General features: G+C 44.7%; 1 protein-coding gene across 1 annotated transcript in view; it reads left to right on the top strand.

Annotated features, from left to right (window-relative positions):
- Positions 1 to 14,368, top strand: part of LOC137444370 (multiple epidermal growth factor-like domains protein 6) — a 246,621-nt gene that overhangs the window by 164,633 nt on the left and 67,620 nt on the right. Inside the window, exons 8-9 of the mRNA XM_068144947.1 lie at positions 6,576 to 6,698; positions 13,412 to 13,534. Coding sequence (XP_068001048.1) covers positions 6,576 to 6,698; positions 13,412 to 13,534 — 246 coding nt within the window. The remainder of the gene's footprint in view (positions 1 to 6,575; positions 6,699 to 13,411; positions 13,535 to 14,368) is intronic.

A 14,368-nucleotide genomic window follows, 5' to 3' on the forward strand; every position in this document is an offset into this window, starting at 1 on the left:
CCTTAAGTGCAAGTGATACCTCCTGGATTCTACTTTGTGCCCATTGCTCCTTGTCCTATCACTGGCGACCACTGAAAAGAGCCCAGTCCATTCCTCATGGCCTCTACATGTGATAGATTTGTAAGATTCCCTTTCGGTCATCTCTTCTCCAGGCTAAACAGCCCCAGGTCTCTTAGCCTTTCCTCCTCCCAGAGATGTCCCAGTCTCTCAGCATCTTTGTAGCCTGCGTTGGGCTCTTTCCAGTCTCTGTCTCTCTTGGACTGGGGAGACCAGAACAGGACAGAACACTTCTGGTGTGGTCTCACAAGGGCAGAGTAGAGAGGCAAGAGAACCTCCCTTCACCTGCTGGCTATGCTCTTTTTAGAGTATCCCAGAACACCATTGGCCTTCTTGGCCGCAAGAGCATATAGCTGGCTTGTGGTGAACTTGTCCACCAGCACTCCTAGGTCCTTCTCCACAGAGCTGCTTTCTATAGGGTTAAGTTATGTCCTACCTGCCTGGAGACATAGACAAAAAGCAATTTAAAAGAGCTGAGGGTAGTCCTTCAGGTTGCTGTATTCATTGCTGTTTCACCCTGCTTGCCACAAGCAGCTGTAGGGATCACTTATTAACAATATTAAAATAATCTGTGTTTGAGCTGTGAAGTTCATGTGGGTTCACACCTTCAGACAAGATTTTGGCCTCACAGACCTCAGGCTGAACATTACACGCCGACAATGATGACATAGGTTAGGAACTGAATCGTGGTTTGATTTGAACACTATGTTACTCATCAGGTTGTGTATAGGCTTGGCAAGCACACCCTGTTTTATCTGACATAAAGCCTTTCCTTTATCTGCTTTTGGCTTATGTTCCTCCTAATTGCAGTTCTGATTCATTCAGCCACCCCTCCAGGTTTCTAAGCACTCAGAACAAAAATGCTACCTTTGGGGTTTTTTCTATTTCTTCCCTTTTTTTTTTCCTTTCTCATATATCTTCACATATTCATCAGTTTTTAAGGCACCACCCCCCCCCGCTTCTCCCCAACACCAGAGCACACACATGGTACCTTTGAATATGCCAGAGACAGATAGGGCCAAATTTATGGATTTATTGCGCTAAAATTCCTGTCACAAAACCGTTTCCATATGGCTCCTCTTCTGCTTGAAGATTTGATATGCTGTGTATGAAGTGTAAGTAAATCCTGCTGTTCAGCTTGCTTCTGATTCATGCTGTCTGCAATAAGCACTTGGCCTTCAGTTTTCGTCTCCCTATGTCCAGTCCTCCGCAGAAACTCCATGCCCTGTGCCTCAGAAGCAGCTGTGGCCAGCTCGCCTCTCTGCTGTCTCTCATGGGGTGGCTGAGGTTTGCCCCTGAGATTGTCAGAAAGACTAAAGGAGAGTGTCAGTGGGGACAGGACATCAGAGACCTGCCTTTGCTGTAGTTCAGCCTGCTTCCAGACCTCTTGTGGTTCCTCTGACCTCTTGAGATGTCCTTGGCCAAGTCAGCTGGGTATGCAGCCCCCTGCATGGAACTATTGTGTGATTTTTATAGTGGTGTGGTGGGATAGAAATTGGATCAGTAGGGGGATCTTCTAAATGCAAGTAAATATCTAAAGTGTGGATGTCACAAGGATGGAGCTGAATGTTTTTCTTTGGTGCCCACTGATAGGATAAGGGGCGATGAATGAGTGCTAACTAGAGCACAGCATGTTTCACTTGAACTTAAGGAAAAACTAATCTGAGGATGACTGAGCACTGGACAAGGCTGCCCAGAGAGGTTGTGGAGTCTCCTCTGGAGACATTCAAAGCCCACCTGGACACATTCTGGTGCAACTTGATCTAATGAAACATGCTTTAGCAGTTGGGTTGGACTAGATGATCTCCAGAAGTCCTTTCCAACCCCTACCATTCTGTGATTTTTTTGAATCTATGATCCCTGGTTGGTTAGAAGTTGTCCCTTGGGCGGTCATGGAGCAGTTCAAACCTTATATCACTTCACGGTCTATCTCAGCCAGCAGTGACTGGCTGAGCTCAGCACAAAAAAAAGTAGTCCTGATCCCCTACTTGGTGAGGCTTTACCACCACATAGACAGCTGTGGTGGTAAAGCTCCCTTGTCTCGTGAGGTTAATGAGGGTCCAGCCCCCCCATCATAGGCAGCAGTTCCTCACCAGCTAGTAAGTACTGAACAGTGGAGAAGGGACAAGGTCAACTTGATATGTGGGTGAGACCTTATCTGGAGCTTGCACATGTCTCTGGCTACCTGTGTTTAGGGTGGTGCAAATCAAAATATGATAGCACAAACCTCCAGCAGGACAGCTGTGGTCAGAGGAAGGAGGTTCTGTCTGAGCTCTTCTTGTTCAGCTGGTAAAATGAAGACTGAACAGGATACCTTAGCAAATAAACACCTGGGTGAGAGAACATTTTTACAGAAACAAACGAGCAGAGAATTATCATGAAAATACTTGGGCTGGCAATCAGACATGTTTTAAGTAGAAAAGGTGGGAGGAGATGAGCCTGACTGCTTTTGATTTTCAACTAGAAGGGATGGCTGCTGTAGTGCTAGTTTGGATGGAGAAACTTACAACATCATGGAGGTTTTTACTACAGCAGGTGTAGCTGTGCAGCAGGTGTAGAGTCATCCTGGCTGACTCTTTGGGAGCTAATGCTGCATCTTGCAGCCCTGAAAGGCTGTTCAGAAGCACTCAAACCTAGCAAGGTGGTGCAGCCTTCAGTATCAAGGTAAACTGATAGGATGGAGTGGTGTGGCACCAGATGAAGAGAAATAGCTACTCTGAGGCAGAGAGATGTGGTCAGCAGTGGCTGTGGTACTTGTATGAAAGGATGGACATTACAGGATGTGTGCTAGAGTGAATTCTCCATTGGGATGTGCCGGGATGGCAAGAACAAGTATCTTTGAGTTCCCCTTCTGTAAATCAATGCTATTACCACCCCTACAAAAAGGAAAATCTACTTCATATTTTCTCTAGTGTAAAGTCATTGTTGCTGTGAGTGAGGAGATTAGCTTGATAAGGCTCAATTATCTCTCTTCAGATACTATGCCAGATAGGACTGGAGACTGTGTTCTTTGCAACCTTGCAGTGAAGGTCTGGAAGGTTCACAGCACATGCAGAGCCCATACTGACACTTCACCAAGAGCAGTGTGTCACAGAAAGGTCTGGGTTGGAAGGGACCTCCAAAGGTCATCTAGTCTCAGATCAATGCATCACCATGGCATTTTCAGATGAGGTTTCTGGGGTGTCCTGGGATATCTAGGAAATGAAACAGTTCCAGTGAATTTTTTAATACAGGATTTAACAGCTTGGAACAGAGCTTTGTAGGCTGGAGTCTATTATCTCCTAAAGTGAAGTCAAACAATAAGAGCCAAATGTGTAGGAAAAAGAACACTAATGAGTTATTTTTAACTTCTCTTGGAACCTGCCTGTAACAGGAGGGAACAGATATGCCAGTGGAAAACATGTCAATCAGTGCTTGCCTCATGTCCTGAAGATCTTTCCTTTACAAACTTTTCTCTTGTCTGAGAAGTTCCAAGGCTGCTCTCTTTGTTCAAATGGCTGTTTTACTAACATCTTTGTAGTGTGTGGTTTGCTTGTTGTCATGTCACAGAGGACCACAAGGTTCACTCTATGCTGTAATCTTTCTCAAAATTTAAGTCCTAGGTGCTCTGAGAAACATTTATAATGTGCAGGTTTCCCAGATGCTGTTTGATAGTGATGCCATTTAATTTAACCAAGTAGAAAAATAATCAGCAGATAACTCAGCATTTCATAGCAGCAAGGAGCAAGTTCTCGCTTGAAGCTAAATTCCTTTGTAGACCACAAGCTGCCGAAACTGCAGAACCAGGTTGTCAGCCTTGAAAGTGTCACGTAGGATGAAGTGCTGCTGTCCCTTGGAAACCTATTTGCAACCTATCAGGCTGAAAGTCCAGCAGAAGATTTCAGTTCTGCATCCTTAACGGTGATTTTATTTATTTATTTATTTTTAAAACCACTGTCAAGTCAAGCTCTCAGCCTGCAGACTCCAACAGTTATGTTCTTGAGATGACAGGAGGTGAAGCCAGGGAATATGAAGGTGCTCTGGGGCAACATCCTCCTTTGTCAAACAGGGACACACAAAATGCCACTGGCAGTGCAGAAAAGTGAAAACTGGGGGGAAAAGCATCCCATATTTAAATGTATCTATAAAATAGAGATCTTTCTCTTCTATTCCTTTTCCCTACATAACTAGACATACCCATGTATGTGGTTAGCCACTGGAAGCCCTATGAGGAGAGGCTGAGGGAGCTGGGATTGTTTCGTCTGGAGAAGAGGAGGCTCAGGGGTGACCTCATTGCCCTCTACAACTACCTGAAGGGTGGTTGTAGCCAGGAAGGGGTTGGCCTCTTCTCCCAGGCAACCAGCACCAGAACAAGGGGACACAGTCTCAAGCTGCGCCAGGGGAGGTTTAGACTCGAGGTGAGGAGGAAGTTCTTCACCAAGCGAGTAATTCGTCATTGGAATGGGTTGCCCAGGGAGGTGGTTGAGTCATCGACCCTGGAAGCGTTCAAGGGGAGATTGGACGTGGCACTTGGTGCCATGGTCTAGTCATGGGGTCTGTGTTGATAGGTTGGACTCGATGATCCTCGAGGTCCTTTCCAACCTAAGTGATACTGTGATACTGTGAAGAGCAAAGCAGCAAGACCTAGAGGAAAACACCTTCAACTCTTCCTCAGGACTCCTGAAACCCTGACTCTGCTGCCAGTGTTGTTGAATTGGTGCTGACTTTTTTCCTGGTGCCCTGATAGAAGCTGGCTTGTATAGAGCTTGAGATGGCCAGTGAAACAGATGATATGAAAAAGTTCTTCACCATGAAGGTGGTAAGACACTGCGACAGGTTGCCCAGGGAGGTGGTGGAAGCCTCATCCCTGGAGGTTTTTAAGGCCAGGCTGCATGTGGCTCTGAGCAGCCTGATCCTAGGGGAAGGTGTACCTGCCTATGGCAGGAGCGTTGAAACTGGATGATCCTTGAAATATCCTCTAACCCTGACAATTCTGTGATCCAGTGCTAGAGGCAAGTGAGGAATGTTAGTCAAGTGTCTCAAATTATTATTAATAATTAGGAAAAAGGCTCAAAGTCAGTTAAGGCTTGAATTGCAAGGAAATGGGCTTCACTTTTAAAAAGCTTCATTTCAAACTAAGCAGAAGTCTAGAGGAGGATATATTTTCAATGGTGTCCTCCACAATTTGCCTACCTCACATTATTCACCAGCATGGTAGTGACCAGTAACTAGCACTCTAAACTGAAACCTCAACCTTCTGCAGAATGTCAGATTTTAGCATGAAATCTCTGGCTCTTAACCCAAATCAGGCCTGTCCAAACAGTGCCAGGAAGTCTGTTTTGGTGTGTGCAAAGTTTTTATTTGGGCAAATCATAGCATCAGAGAATTGTTAGGGCTGGAAGGGACCTCAAGGATCATATAGTTCCAAGCCCCCTGTCATGGGCAGAGACACCTCACACTAGAGCAGGTTGCTCACAGCCATATCCAGCCTGGCCTTAAAAACCTCCAGGGATGAGGCTTCCACCACCTCCCTGGGCAACCTGTTCCAGTGTCTCACCACCCTCATGGGGAAGAACTTCTTCCTACCATCCAATCTGAATCTACCCACTTCTAGTTTTATTTCATTCCCCCTAGTCTTGACACATTAAGTCCCTCCCCAGCTTTCTTGTAGCCCCCTTAAGATGCTGGAAGGACACAATTAGGTCTCCTGGGAGCCTTCTCTTCTCCAGACTGAATAGCCCCAACTCCCTAAGCCTGTATTCGCAGGAGAGGTGCTCCAGCTCTCAAATCATCTTTGCGGCCCTTCTCTGCACACATTCCAGCACCTCCAGATCCTTCCTGTACTAGGGGCTCCAGAATACACACTCCAAATAAAGCAGTGTGCTTCCAGCAGGTACATGTTCCAGGAATAAACTCACAAACCATAGAGGAATCTTTTGCAGGCACTTTATAAATGTTTTTCTAAGCACTTGCCACTTAGAGCAGCTTATCCTTGAAATGGTATTGCATTGTTCAAGGAAAAGAAGATGGAATTGTGATGTACAGCATGAGCAACATATGTTTTTAGCCTCAGAAGAGGTCTTTTGGAGCTCTTCAGCGTTTATTTCCTCTAGTGACTTTTAAATACATGCTGTTCCTCGATGAACTCCACTGCTGGGTGTGTTTATGGGTTCACACATATTGGAGTGCTAATTGCTATTGTTTAGAGAAGCTCTTAAAATTACAGCAAAGTGAGGATAAAATGGACTTTTCTTGTCCTACTTCCAAGGTGTAATACAAGCCCAGTTTCCTGCTGTTTGAAGCGTTGTTGCTGGTCGATGAAAAATGCTCTCCAGGAACAGAGAAAATAGCATGAAAAAAAAACAAGGGCTTTGCTATACACCAAATTCTGTCAAAGAGAAATATTCCACCCCCACCCCCCCAAGCTAATATCTTACAGCTGCAGTAATCTTCATTGTTAGTTGTAACGCTGGCAGGTAAGACCATTTTCAGACCAAAACGTGACCTTTAAGTTGACAGTGGGCTCTAATTGGTTGCAGTGATAAACCCCTGCACAAGTGGGAATGGAGGATGCTCACAAATCTGTCAGAATGAGAGAGGGGTTGCCAAATGCGCATGTCATCCAGGGCATTTCCTTTCTGCAGACAAAAAGTCCTGTTTAGGTAAGAATCTATGGACTGTTGATTGGGAAGAAAGGTATTGATGCTCTGGCTTACTGAGCTTAGAATCACAGAAAGATTCAGGTTGGAAAAGACCCTCAGGATCACCAAGTCCAACCCAGAACCTTACTCTGCAATGTTCACCCCCAAACCACATCCCCAAGCACCACATCTAAACCACCTTTAAACACATTCAGGGTTGGTGACTCAACCACCTCCATGGGCAGCTCACTCCAATCCCTGACCACTCCGCTTGGGAAAGATTTTCTCCTAATGTCCAGTCTAAACCAACCCAGTTGCAGCTTGAGGCCATTCCCTCTTGTTCTATCACCAATTACCTGTGAGAAGAGACCAGCACCAGCCTCTCTGTGCTTTCAGGTAGTTGTAGAGAGCAACAAGGTTCCCCTCAGCCTCCTCTTTTCCAAACTATACAGTCCCAGCTCCTTTAGTTGCTCCTCATAAGTTTTATTCCCCAATGAATGGAAAGGAATCCGTTCTGCAAATAAGCATTTTGAATCAGCAGTTCTCTCTCTGGTGTTTTATGTCAGAGAATAGTCTTGAAGGGACCATTTTAGTAATGAAAATCACTCTGTCATTTCTTAAACCGTGCTTTTATAGCAAATGAATTTGTAGGTGCTGTGGTGTTAGTCTTGTAGGGTCCTTTTAAAATAATGCCCCAGATATAGTTCCTGGAAAACTATTCAAGTAGCACTGTGAACCAGGTCACTGCAAACCTATTTAGAATTCAAAAGAGTTTTTAGCTGGAGCACTCTTTCCATATTAATAGAGTGACTACTGTGAAGGAAAAAATAATGAAGTCTAAGATTACCAAAGAGGGGAACTTAGAAAGTTGAATATAAAAGTCTTGTATTTAGCCTGTGATTTTCAAAAGGATCTAAAGCATTTCTGACCCCAAATTTTGGGGGAATTAGAGACTTAAATACCTGCTTTGCTTTCAGTACAATGCTTGACAGGCAGGGAGTTTATCAGTTTTATGAAGTGCAAAGCACCTATGGATTTTGTGGTGCACAGAATTTTCCCAGCCATGTGTTCAGACACTAATTATAAACTTTTTTGGAAAACTTGACCCATAGTGCAGCACAGGGCACTGAAGCACCAGTTCTGTACTGGAGATAACAAACACTGTGCATTTCATAGTATCATAGAATTGTTAAGACTGGAAGGGACCTCAAGTTCCAACTCCCCTGCCATGGGCAGGGACACCTCAGACTGGATGAGGTTGCTCAGAGCCACATCTAGCCTGGCCTTAAAAACCTCCAGGGATGAGGCTTCCACCACCTCCCTGGGCAACCTGTGCCACCACCCTCATGGGGAAGAACTTCTTCCTGATATCCAATCTGAATCTACCCACTTCTGGTTTTGCCTCATTTTCCCCAGTCCTATCACTCCCTGACACCCTATAAAGTCCCTCCCCAGCTTTCTCAAAGACCCCCTTCAGATAGTGGAAGACCACAAAAAGGTCTCCTTGGAACCTTCCATTCTCCATATTGAACAACCCCAACTCTCTCAGTCTGTCTCCATAGGAGAGGAGCTCCACCCCTCCGCTCATCCTCATCGCCCTTCTCTGGACACATTCCAGTGTGTCCAGATCTTTCTTATAATAGGGGCTCCAGAACTGGACACAGTAATATTGTCTGATCTATGCAGAGTATTGGGTACTTTGGAAAATACTTATCTCCGAACCGGAGTATTTCACTCAGTTGCCTGTGAGACCTTCTGTGAGCAGCACTGCACACCTCAGGGATAGGTGTCCTACTGGGATTACTCAGGAGTAAGGTTAATGGAAAAGCAAGGTATTTTCCAGTAGCATAGACACTTAACTGATGATTAATAGAAGGAAACAGGACTGGGTTTAATGATAGGGTCAGCATGTTACATGTTTTATCTCAGTTACACGTTGACAATTCTGTTAATTTATGTATAAACTAAACCAATGAGTAATTTGCAATGTTATATATTGGAACAAATTTTCTTCCCACCTCATGGCAACAGTCTTTTGAATAATTAAGCATCGTGTCTTGCTGTGGATATATGACTAGTGGGGTTTTTCCTCCTAGAAATTATTCAAAGTCTTTTGCAACACTCAAGACGTCATTTGACTCTTTGGAAACTGAGCTAGAAGGAGACAGGAGGGCCAACTGAAAGTGCCATGCTTCAGCTGTTAGCTGTGTTTACAAGATATTTACAGGAAGAAAGGGACCTGGAGGTACTGGTTGACAGTAGGCTGAATATGAGCCAGTAGTGTGCTTCAGTGGTCAAGAAGGCCAATGGCATCCTGGCCTGCATCAGGAATAGTGTGGCCAGAAGGAGCAGGGAAGTCATTCTGCCCTGTATTCAGCACTGGTTAGGCCACACCTTGAGTACTGTGTCCAGTTCTGGGCTCCTCAGTTTAGGAAAGATGTTGAGTTGCTGGAACATATCCAGAGAAGGGCAACAAAGCTGGGGAGGGGTTTGGAGCACAAGCCCTATGAGGAGAGACTGAAGGAGCTGGGGTTGCTTAGCCTGGAGAAGAGGAAGCTCAGAGGAGACCTTATTGGCATCTACAACTCCCTGAATGGAGGTTGTAGCCAGGTGGGGGTTGGTCTCTTCTCCCAGGCAACCAGCACCAGAACAAGAGGACGCAGTCTCAAGCTGCACCAGGGGAAGTTTAGGCTGGATGTTAGGAAGAAATTCTTCACAGAAAGAGTGATTGACCTTTGGAATGTGCTGCCCAAGGAGGTGGTGGAGTCACCATCCCTGGAAGTGTTTAAAAAGAGACTGGATGAGGCACTTGCCGCGGTTTAGTTGTTTAGATGGTGTTGGGTGATAGGTTGGACTCGATCTGTGAGGTCTTTTCCAACCTGGTTCATTCCATAGCCACTACTTACTGTGGGGGGCATTGGAGGTCCTTTCCAACCCAGACCATTCTATGACTCTGTATGAAGGCAATATTTAACACTTTGTTGCCATTAAAGTGTTATTTACTTACAGATTAAATGTGGTTCTTTTCTGTTTTCTGATCATCTTGTGTATGTTGTACATCAAGTATATGGTGAAACACATGCAGGGTAGTGGCTGTGGTTCAGTTTTCCAGCTTTTTCATTTTTCTGTATGAAAAGAAAAAAAGGGGGGGGGGGGGCAGAAAAAGACAAAAAGAAAGAAAAAGAACATTTGCAGCATTTGCCAACATGCTCTACTTGCAAAGTGACAATTAATTGCAGGAAGGGAAAGAGGGGTGGAGGAAAGAAAAAGGAGAAATAACCCATTTTATTCTAAAGAGCAGCTACTCACATTGCTGCTTCAGAGAAGCTGTCATTTCTCCTGAAATTTTCATGAGTCGATGTGTGGTGTTTGCACTGCCTGAGGCCTCTTTTTGCAAGTGGGCTGATTGCATTTGTAAAGCTACTTGTGCTCAAGTACAAGGGGCCACAAGTATGGCACTGGTTACAGCATGTATGGAGGAACAACACACACACACACACACACACACACACAAAACCTGGTAGAAAGTGGTTTGCTGTGCTTAAAAGGTGAGGAGCTGCACACCAGACAGACTGACCCAGGATTGTTGTGAGGAATAACCTGCATTTTGCAAGCAAAATGTCAGAACATCAGAAAGGAGCAGGAGGTTGGTGAGGGGTTTGCCACATGTGAGATGATAGCAGCTTTTGCAAGGACGCTGCTGATCTCTGCAGCTGTGCTCCACGGCAGCAGTATTTAGTGTAAACTTGTGGTGGGTTGAAATTTTCCCCCAACATAAAACTGCCAGACCAGCTCAGTTGAAAGCAAATGAAGCTGTATTTATAAGCACACTACGATTTAGAAATTAAATGTAATGAATATGTACAAAATATACAAAATTTACATGTATTTGCAACTTATAAACAACACCAGAACCCCCCCGGACAAAACCAGTGAGTTACCAACAGCTTCCTCCTCTTCTCAAGCTGTGCAAGGGGAGGTCTAGGCTGGATGTTAGGAAGAGGTTCTTTATAAAAAGAGTGATTGGCCAATTGGAATGGGCTGCCCAGGAAGGTGGTGGAGTTGCCATCACTGGAGGTGTTTAGGAAGAGACTGGATGGGGCACTGAGTGCCATGGTTTAGTTGATTAGATGGTGTTGGGTGATAGGTTGGACTTGATGATCTCTGACATCTTTTCCAACCTGGTTTGTTCTGTTCTATTCTGTTCTCCTCCCTTCTTTCCTGTACATGGGACAAGAGGAAAAAAAAAAAGCAAAGCAGAGAGTAGCTTATCAACACTTAACCACAACCTAAAATGCAGTCAGCGTCAGCAAGCTAGCAGAAGCACCAGTTTAGTAGGTTGAAAATTACCCCCAACATTAAATTTGCCAGCCCTGCCCAGTTGGAAGTAAACGAAGTTGTATTTACAAGCAAAACTACAATCTACAATGAAATGCAATGAATACGTACAAAATACGCAGTATTTACAAATGTTTACAGGTATTTACAATTAATAAACAGCACAAGAACCCCCCTGGCCAAAAAGCAGGGAAGCTGCAACAGCTTCTCCCCACCCCTGCTCCCCTCCTTACCCCCCTTGGACACAAAAGGGACAAGAGAAAGAGCTGAGAAGCTGTTGCTAATACCAGTCACAACAAAAGCAATGCAGTCAAGGTCAGTAAAGCCAGGAGAAGCATCAGCCAGAGCCAAAGAAAAGAGAGATTGTTTCCATTAGTAGCTTATATTTGTTATCTGTCCAATTTTCCTTTTTAGACCCAATAGTGATTTATTTACATTTTACCACTTTCTGTTCAAGACCTGTGGAAAATTTTAAAGGTACAGCCCCAAAACTACCACACACCAGCTAGTACCTGCCAGAGCAAAGAAATCAAAAAGAGAAAAAGTCAGATTACAAAACCAACTTTGTGTTAGTTCTCTGACCCAGGGGATTATTCAGACCTTATTTCTTTCCCTTCTACATCCAATGGTGATTTATTTACCTTCTACCACTTTGTAACTCAAGATCTGTGGAAAATTTCTTAGGCATCAGCCTAAAACTGCCACAAAGCTTTTGTTTGGTTTTGCCAGTTATTATTCCTTAAAAATATTTGCATGCTCCTCCACGAAGTTTTTAAGGAAGCTGGGATGCCTTTGACATTTGAATCCAAAATACAGACTAGTGAGTATCATAGTATCAGTCAGGGTTGGAAGGGACCACGAGAATCATCTAGTTCCAACCCCCCTGTCATGGGCAGGGACACCCCACACTAGATCAGGCTGCCCAGAGCCTCATCCAGCCTGGTCTTACAGACCCCCAGGGATGGGGCCTCAACCACCTCCCTGGACAACCCATTCCAGTGCTTCGCCACTCTCATGGTGAAGAACTTCCTCCTCACATCCAGCCTGAATCTCCCCACCTCCAGCTTCAATCCATTCCCCCTAGTCCTATCACTACCTGATATCCTGAGAAGTCCCTCCCCAGCCTTCCTGTAGGCCCCCTTCAGATACTGGAAGGCCACAATTAGAAGAGCCTTCTCTTCTCCAGACTGAACAGCCCCAATTCTTTCAGTCTGTCCTCATAGGAGAGGTACTCCAGCCCTCTGATCATCCTTGTGGCCCCTGCAGACCACAAGCAGACTCTTTGCCAGAAGCCTGGGTGAAGAACAATTCTCCGCACCTACAGCTCTTCCCCTTTTTATCTCTTGTTACAAACCAGGTGAAGTTCTTTTGTTGAGAGTAGCTCCCTCCCTGCTGGACTTCTGTAGAAGAAGCTGCAGGATTCAGGGTTGTGGCAGAGAATATCTGACTCAGGTGTTCAAGAGGGGATTACACGTGGCACTTGGTGCCATGGTCTAGTAGGCATGAGGTCTTGGGTGACAGGTTGGACTTGATGATCTTTGAGGTCTTTTCCAACCTTGTTGGTTCTATGATTCAGCCTGGTGAAGAGAAGGCTTGGGCTGGAGAGGGACCGTTTACCAAGGCTTGTTATGATAGGACGAGGGGCAGTGGTTTGAAATAGGGAAGAGAAGATGTAGATTGGATGTTAGGAACAAGTTCTTCACCATGAGGTTGGTGGAACATTGGAACATGCTGCCCAGGGAGGTCATTGAAGCCCCATCCCTGGAAGTATTCAATGTCAGGCTTGACAAGGCTCTGAGCAACCTCATCTAGTGGACAATGTCCCTGCTGACTGCAGAGGGATTGGAGTAGATGACCTTTGGAGGTCCCTTCCAACCCAAACCATTGTGTGATTCTGTGACTCCAATGCACATACTGAGACCCAGTCACCACTTAATCCAAATCATCTGTCATTCAGGAAATAATCAGTCAGCTTCTGCTTCATTAATTTCAATATAATGGCTGTGAGGACCCAGTGTTAATTTTAGGGTACTGAGAGACAGGATGTTTTTCTGTGTTCTTCATGTGGCTTCTTTTGCTGTCGCTCTTCTACAGGAATAACAAGCAAAGCATTTTGGCAGATGCTGTAAATATAATGTTTGGTGTTGTAAATATTCATGTTGAGGTTCAAGGTCAGTAGTGTTTAGGGGGGAAAAAAGAGGTTCTTTTGGAGAATACTGCTGTGGATTCATCACTCCGGGATTCATCACATGCTGAAATTTGTGCAGTAACATCAGGCTGCTCTTTTCAGAGAATAATAGGAAATCACAGAATCATAGATTCTACCATGTAGAGCAGTCTTATTTTTTTATTTCAGTATCCAGATGAATGTCTCTGCCTTTCTTTTTGCTTCACAGACATTGATGAGTGTGCAGAAGGGAGAGCCAGGTGTGCTCATCGTTGTGTGAACACTCTGGGATCCTTCACCTGTGCCTGTAATCCGGGTTTCGAGCTGGGCGCTGATGGAAAGCAGTGCTACCGTAAGTGACACTTTTACAGCTCTGCTTTTCAGGCTCTCTTCTTTGCAAACTGCTCCGCTTCACTTTTAATTCCCTTGGATTTGCACTCCCAGCAAAATAAATGTATGCAAAAGCTCAAGCTTAATACTATTTTCTTCATCTTCTGCTACTACTGGTTTTGCAAGTTGATACATTCCTAAGCCTGTGTTCACAGACCTTAATTACTGCATTTCAAAGAGCAAATAGCCCTGTTAGTTTATCTTCAGAGTCTGGTGAATTCTGTTGCAGAGTGACCAACATGCTGCCACTCTATGAAATTGATTCATTCCTCTCATTTTATTTTTTAATATGCTGCATCTGATGCAAAAGTAAACCAGCAGTGATGTTCTGCTCTTGTCTTTAGCTGTCTACATTGAATTCTGTTTCTCCTGAGATTATTGGCACTGTTAAGTAGGAAAAAAAAGGAGATTGGAGGTGAAGAATTATTTTAACTACTACAATTTCCCAAAGTAAACTGATGCTGAGCCCTCATGTCTTTTGTCACATACTTAGCCCTTGCCAGCAGAGTTTCTTAATCCACACTGTTTTCCTTGAGAAGGGGACTGACTCCCAGTGCTGTTAGTTAAGAGGTGATCCCTGGGCTGTCCTTGAGGGCAAATTGAGATTAATCGAGGAGGTGATGTGGAAGAGTTGGTGTTATTATGGACCTAACATAAGCTCACTGGAATGCAGACCAAAGCATGACCTGTTTTAGCAAAGAGGTGGGCAGACACTGTTCAACCTTATAATACTCTGCAAGAACTTCCAGCAGAATTTCCTTGGGAAAATGTGCCAGAGAATGAATGTTTTCTTTAA

Source organism: Melanerpes formicivorus, unplaced genomic scaffold, assembly GCF_026170545.1.
Source record: "Melanerpes formicivorus ecotype bairdi unplaced genomic scaffold, bMelFor1.0.p_v2 SCAF_12, whole genome shotgun sequence".
Lineage (NCBI taxonomy): Eukaryota > Metazoa > Chordata > Aves > Piciformes > Picidae > Melanerpes > Melanerpes formicivorus.